The 6,045-nt window shown below is 37.6% G+C and overlaps 1 protein-coding gene across 2 annotated transcripts in view; it reads left to right on the forward strand.

The window, feature by feature from the left end:
• The window catches only part of LOC107698376 (transcriptional protein SWT1-like), a 24,683-nt gene that overhangs the window by 2,011 nt on the left and 16,627 nt on the right, over window positions 1-6,045 (forward strand). For both annotated transcript variants that reach the window (XM_016499366.1, XM_016499364.1), the window contains exons 5-12: window positions 1,630-2,698; window positions 3,258-3,302; window positions 3,381-3,510; window positions 3,894-3,989; window positions 4,090-4,278; window positions 5,052-5,145; window positions 5,421-5,578; window positions 5,689-5,846. In XM_016499366.1, the coding sequence (XP_016354852.1) occupies window positions 1,630-2,698; window positions 3,258-3,302; window positions 3,381-3,510; window positions 3,894-3,989; window positions 4,090-4,278; window positions 5,052-5,145; window positions 5,421-5,578; window positions 5,689-5,846 (1,939 nt within the window). The remainder of the gene's footprint in view (window positions 1-1,629; window positions 2,699-3,257; window positions 3,303-3,380; window positions 3,511-3,893; window positions 3,990-4,089; window positions 4,279-5,051; window positions 5,146-5,420; window positions 5,579-5,688; window positions 5,847-6,045) is intronic.

Raw genomic sequence — 6,045 nt, forward strand, 5'->3', positions numbered from 1 at the left:
TTCTGTTACACCAAATACACAAAATAATAATCTTTTAAAAAGCATCATATGACCCCTTTAATAAAGGTCTGTTTTGTTTCTTATTAAATCTGTGTATCATCTTTCATGTCAAATTCACAAATTATCAATAAAAACAATTAGAATAAGACGACACTATAGGGTTGTTACCAATCATATGAAATCAGTATCAACGAAATTCATCTTTCCACTGCCGAGGAAACACAGAAGCTGCATTTGAAATGGCATTTAGATGTATTTACACAGAAGCTCAGAAGTATCATGAATGCATTTATGTTGCAAAATTACAACTGCATAAATAACGTTATGAGAATAATATTTAAAATCTAATTTTCTGAATATACAAATAGGAAATGCTGGAAAAAAGCAATGATACTTAAATATAAAACTAAACCGCCAGTAGGTGGCGGCAAGTGACTGTCTTAATGAGTGAATCATTCAGTCATTCATTCAACCGATTCGTTCAAACGGCTGATTAATTCAAGTATGAAGCAAGTGACTGTATGAATATGTCCATTTGAACCACTGATTCACACGATTCGTTCGAAAACGCTGAATCATTCGTCGATGAAAGAATATAGTCTGCTGCTCAAAGATGTGCCAGTTCTGCAGTATATTTGTTTGGAACTCTTCTCGTTGGCGAAATAAACTGTCATTATGTCTAAAATGTAAGTCACTTTATATTAACATAGTTGTTTATTGAACTGTTTTATAAAAAATCAGTGTCACATTTGCAACCGAGCTTATAATTGTGCCGTCGTTTAACTATCATATGTTATAAATATAAAAACTCAATATTTTGACTGTACCGCAGTATGTTTGTTTGTTTCTCTTTGTGTGCTGTTGCCCTCATTTGATTTGATTTCTCTCACAGACAGGTTGCAAGAGCCTCAACTGGCGCTACCTTGTCATCGTAATTACATTATGTAGTATCAAACGCTGTTATAAAACAAGAACTATTCTCACCGAAGTTTCGGTGTTTTTTTTTTTTTTTTGGTTTCTGACGTTTTAACCAGCCTAAGTTACTTGTTCGGTTGGGCAAGTAAAATTCTTTCATTGCCCCTTCAAAAAAAATATGAAACCTTTAACTGAAATTGATTCCGTTATAACCAGAATACAATAAAAGTTGATGATAAAAAGAGTAATGCGTTTAATCAATGATTACTTGGTTATAGGATTCTACATTTTAAATCTGCATTAAGCAAATACAGTACTTCACATGTGATGGCAAACAATTGCATAGCACTTCCAAGTGCACCTGAGAGTAAGTAGATGTTCTTAACACAAGTTCATCAGATACATGTCTTGCTTACAGGTGTTATACCGTCAGCATTTATTACAGAAGGTCACAAGTTAGCTTTATTGTGGTTAGAGCCTCTTACCCTGCTTCAGCATAATGCAATGGAATAATAGTGCAATGCACAAGTTAAAAATGATCAGCATAATTAATGTAAATAAAACATAGAACCTAAAACAACAAAAAGGAAATATAGAAAGTAAATCAGATCACATTTTTATATTTCCTTAATCACCGTTTTCTCACCAGAGTTACCGTGAGAGTTATCTATTCAATAAAACTTACCACTGACTTCTTTTTCTAATGATTTGCAGTTCTGACAAAGACAGAGCTAAAGAGAGGAGGGCCACTGACTCAACATCAACAAGAGGATTTGAAGGAGGATTCAAGAAAGCAAAAGTTAGAGACAGCAAGAGCAGGGAAGAAAGATCAGAAAGCCAAACAACAGAGAATTCCAGGCCAGTTTTCAAGTCACCTGTCACACATGAGAAGGAGCAAGTGAATCATAAAGGGAAGCATGAAAAAGCAAGTCCCCATATCTCAGGGAGAAGCTCCAGCAGGCATGCTGCAACAAATGAGCCTTCTTCAAAAGAGTTGGAGAAAAAGAGACAGGAGCTGGTATCGAGGAGATCCACAGCAGAGTATCCCAGGCGGACACCTGCAAAGGATGATTGTTCCCCTGAGAAACCACAAGAGAAAAGGAGGAAACTCATGAAAAGGCCGTTGTCAACAGAGCTTCATGCTGAACCCAAACGAAGAGACATCAAAAACATGACCAATGCTGCACATGCAGAATCTCATTCTGAAGTTCAAAAGGAAACGAGGAAGACGTTGGTGGCCAGGAGGTCCAAGAAGATTGACCATAATGTTGGTGCACAGAGTTCTCAAGGCAACTCCAAAGAAGCTTTGCCAGTAGTGAAACATGTAGGCTCTAAACTGAAATTACCAGAAGATATTTCACCCAAGAAGCTAGACCATGTGCAGTTGGGTAATGTCCCTGGTGTAATCTTAGGAGAAAAAAGGCCATCCCTGGTTGGTCCCACAGCAAATGTCAGTTTCAAGATCCCAAAGAAGGTCACTGCTGTTAAAGCTTGGACAAACACGGATGTGTGTAATGTGAATTCTTCAGATAGCAGGACTCAAAGTACCACTCAGCCTTCTTTCCCTGATTCTACTCCATCTAAACACAAATTTCTCATCTCACAGCAAGGACAGAGGCTTCAAGAGGTTTCTTCTCAAACCTCTCATAAACCCTCTTCTCTTAGCTTGTCACATCTTTCGTCTACATCTCACTGCAAACCAGTCCAGACAGTCCAGCAGACACACACTGACAAAACAAGAGAGGCCACAACGCCGAGCAATACTTCCTGCAAGGTACAACATGTAAGTGACTCTCCAACCAAACGATTATACACATATTTATATTTTAAGAAATGCATAGAAATAGTAAGGTTGACATATTTTCTTCAATTTGATTGTTTTCACTCACTTCTCTTCTAAGCATCTCTATCATTAGTTACTTTCCATCTAGACTGAATCATAAGACAAACTAGTTGTAGCATACACTTGTCCCATTTCCCTCTATGGCTGCACATTACATTTCAACATTTCAGATTGCAACATAAGAAATATTTCCATACTCTTTAAAAACTTTCATTAGCACTCTTTTCAAGTAAAACATTTAATTCTCCATGAAAAATTTCCACCACAGTTTTATAGCAGAATACAGTCAGATCTGTATGAGAGTTCACTAAAACAGTGGCTATAAGGCTATTGGGGTACCGGTTAACATTATCCAATAGTCCTCAAGGTATTGAAGACAACAAAAAAGAGAATATGGTCAATTTTAGATTGTATTTAAGAGGAAATGACAGTGAATTTGAACATTATTAATGATGCTGAATTGTAACGTATCTCTTAACATACCTATGTATGATTTTAGGTAACTCTCCAAGAGGCTGCAGAGACCCTTGACTGCGACCACAAGGTTAACAACGTGCCTCTGATTTTAGAATGAAGTCTTGTGGATTTGTATGTTTCTCATTCTCTTTCGTTCATTGTTTAGATGGAGCTGGTGGAGGAGCTTCATCTGGCACGCTCTGAGAGGCGACTGGAGGTGAACTTGATAGAGAACTGCGGAGAACTCACCTGCATGGACATTGACGCTCCAGAAGAGGGTGCCGGCACAATGCTTAGTAAAGTCACCTATGAATAATTTTTTTAATAACTTATTACTGGAATAGCTAAAGGCCCGTTCACTCTCCAAGAATGATAACTATAAAAATAAATATGACTGTTTGAACGGATGTCAATGTTTTTATCGTTCATCAGCTGGAAAAAAATCATTGCGAAAGTGATTCCAGCAATATCCTCTGTGCCGTTATCATCATCGTAGTTGTTGTGTGGACTGTGCTAGTTATTTACATTTAGAGCGATTTAAAATTATATCTTTATTGTTATCGTTATATCCTTGGTGTACGGGCCTCAAGTTAACGTCCAGCAGTATGCACCTTGTTGTAAAGATTCTGTTATTTGAATCATGGTGCATAGTTATGCTTTATTGTGTCTTTGTGCGAAGATCAGCATAAACAGGCCCTGCTTATTGTTCTGGATACCAATGTGCTGCTCAGCCACCTGGAGTTTGTGAAGAAGATTAGGTCGCATGGTCTCGGTGGTAAGAAAAAAAGAGAGATTTTAAGTCACTAGCTTTTAACTTTAAAACATTGGAAGAATTATGTGGATGCAACATTTCACTCGGAACATCCTCATCACAGGGCTGGGGTTCCCCACTTTGCTGATTCCATGGGTGGTGCTGCAGGAGTTGGACTATCTAAAGAGTGGTAAACTCTCCAGCAAAGTGGAATACAAAGCCAGGCCAGCTGTCCACTACATTTACAGCTGCCTAAAAAATCAGGAGCCCAGACTTGTGGGCCAGTCAATGCAGCAGGCATCTCAAGCTGTTGGTGAGTGATTCTTATCCTGAGATGCATTATTATTTGTATTTGTGATGTGCCTGTACTGTGTGTCTATTTTTCAAGAAATGTAAAAAGAAGCACACTTTGTGAAGGGGCAATAAATATCAACTGCAGGGGCATTTCCGTTTGGATAAAAAACCCTCATTGGTCCATAATTATTTTCTTTCTTATTTCATTTAAAGTTCATGATAATTAATTGTATAATTAAAAAAAAAGACTTTGAACAATTGTATAATTAAAGATGTTACCACTCAGCTGCATTATTCATTTTTTGTTAACTGAATTAAAGTCAAAGTATAAATATTAGATGGAAAAACTTAAATTTGACAACTGAAAATATGAAAAAATAAAGGCCAAATTCAAAATATGAATAAATACTATAAAAGTATATAAAATATATTAAAATAGCACTGCATATTTTTTAATTATTAATATAAAATTATAAGACCGGTTGTGTGATTCCAAAGTAGTGTTAAAAAGTGTTTTACAGCTGTCATAAAATTGCATTGTGATACCAAAAACCACTTTGTCATATAGTCATCTACATCAAAAATTCTAAAACTCAAGCTCTTCCATAGTGCAGTGGATTATAGGCAATATTAGCTCTAAAAGCATCCATGCATACTTAAAAAATCCACAGGAAACATTATGCCACCCAGACACCTTTGACATAGTTGCACCACACCTAATCTACAAAAGTACTGTGCATAATATGGATTATATGAGTTCAGCCTTTGTCTCTTGGCTTTTCTCTCGTTCAGGTGGGCCTGGTGTTGTGAATAATGATGACAGAGTGCTGGAGTGCTGTCTGCAGTACCAGGCTCTGTACCCAGAGGGAGCACTAGTTCTTTGCACGTGAGTACAAACTCTCATACCTCTGTTTCACCTCTAGGCATGTCTGCATGACATTAAGGACATTCCCATTTGTTTGACCTGCCTTGTCATTTGACATAGCTAATGAAATGCAAGGTGGCCATGTGTTTGCTTTATGAATGAAGATTATCTGATTTAATGATTATATTTCAGCCATTAGTGTCACCCTGAAGAATGTTCATATTGAAGGTAGAGGACATGACTTCCTTCTGCTCAAATGTGTCTTCTCTCTCTCTCTCTCTGGTTTCTTTTTGTAGCAATGATAAGAACTTGTGCAGCAAGGCTCTGCTCAGTGGGGTGAAGGCCTTAAGTAAGGTAGACTTGGTAAAAGAAGTGGAGGGAACCAGATCTACAATTCTAAATTACATTCATGCTCAACCCGCTGTGCCGCCCCCAGCTGAACCTGTAGAGAAAGGTCAGTTACTGTGTCACAGTTTTTCCTTCATTAGTAGCGTTTTTTAAATTCTTTAGTTACAAAGGCCTGAATGTGAAGTAATTTTGTTGCCACCTCCCTGTGTGATCAAGCAGAGGAGAAAGGATCACAAAAGAATAAATGCAGTGATGAAGCGGAGGAACGACAGTTGAGCGAGTGTGTGTCTTTGTTGGAGTCCTGCCTCCAGGAGGCACTGTCAGAGGTGCTGGAGGAAGAGATGAAGGCGGCTTTTGGAGAACTGTGGACTGAGGTACTACTGCACACATTGATCTATTGATCTATTCATTTTTTATGAAGTTTATATTAAGAGCTGCTACTCTTAAAGGGTTAGTTCACCCAAAAATGAAAATTAGCCCATAAATTACTCACCCTCAAGTCATCCTAGGTGTATATGACTTTCTTCTTTCAGACGAATCCAGTCGGAGTTATATTAAAAATTGTCTTTGATC

This window comes from Sinocyclocheilus anshuiensis, unplaced genomic scaffold (genome assembly GCF_001515605.1).
Source record: "Sinocyclocheilus anshuiensis isolate Anshui unplaced genomic scaffold, SAMN03320099.WGS_v1.1 scaffold1746, whole genome shotgun sequence".
Lineage (NCBI taxonomy): Eukaryota > Metazoa > Chordata > Actinopteri > Cypriniformes > Cyprinidae > Sinocyclocheilus > Sinocyclocheilus anshuiensis.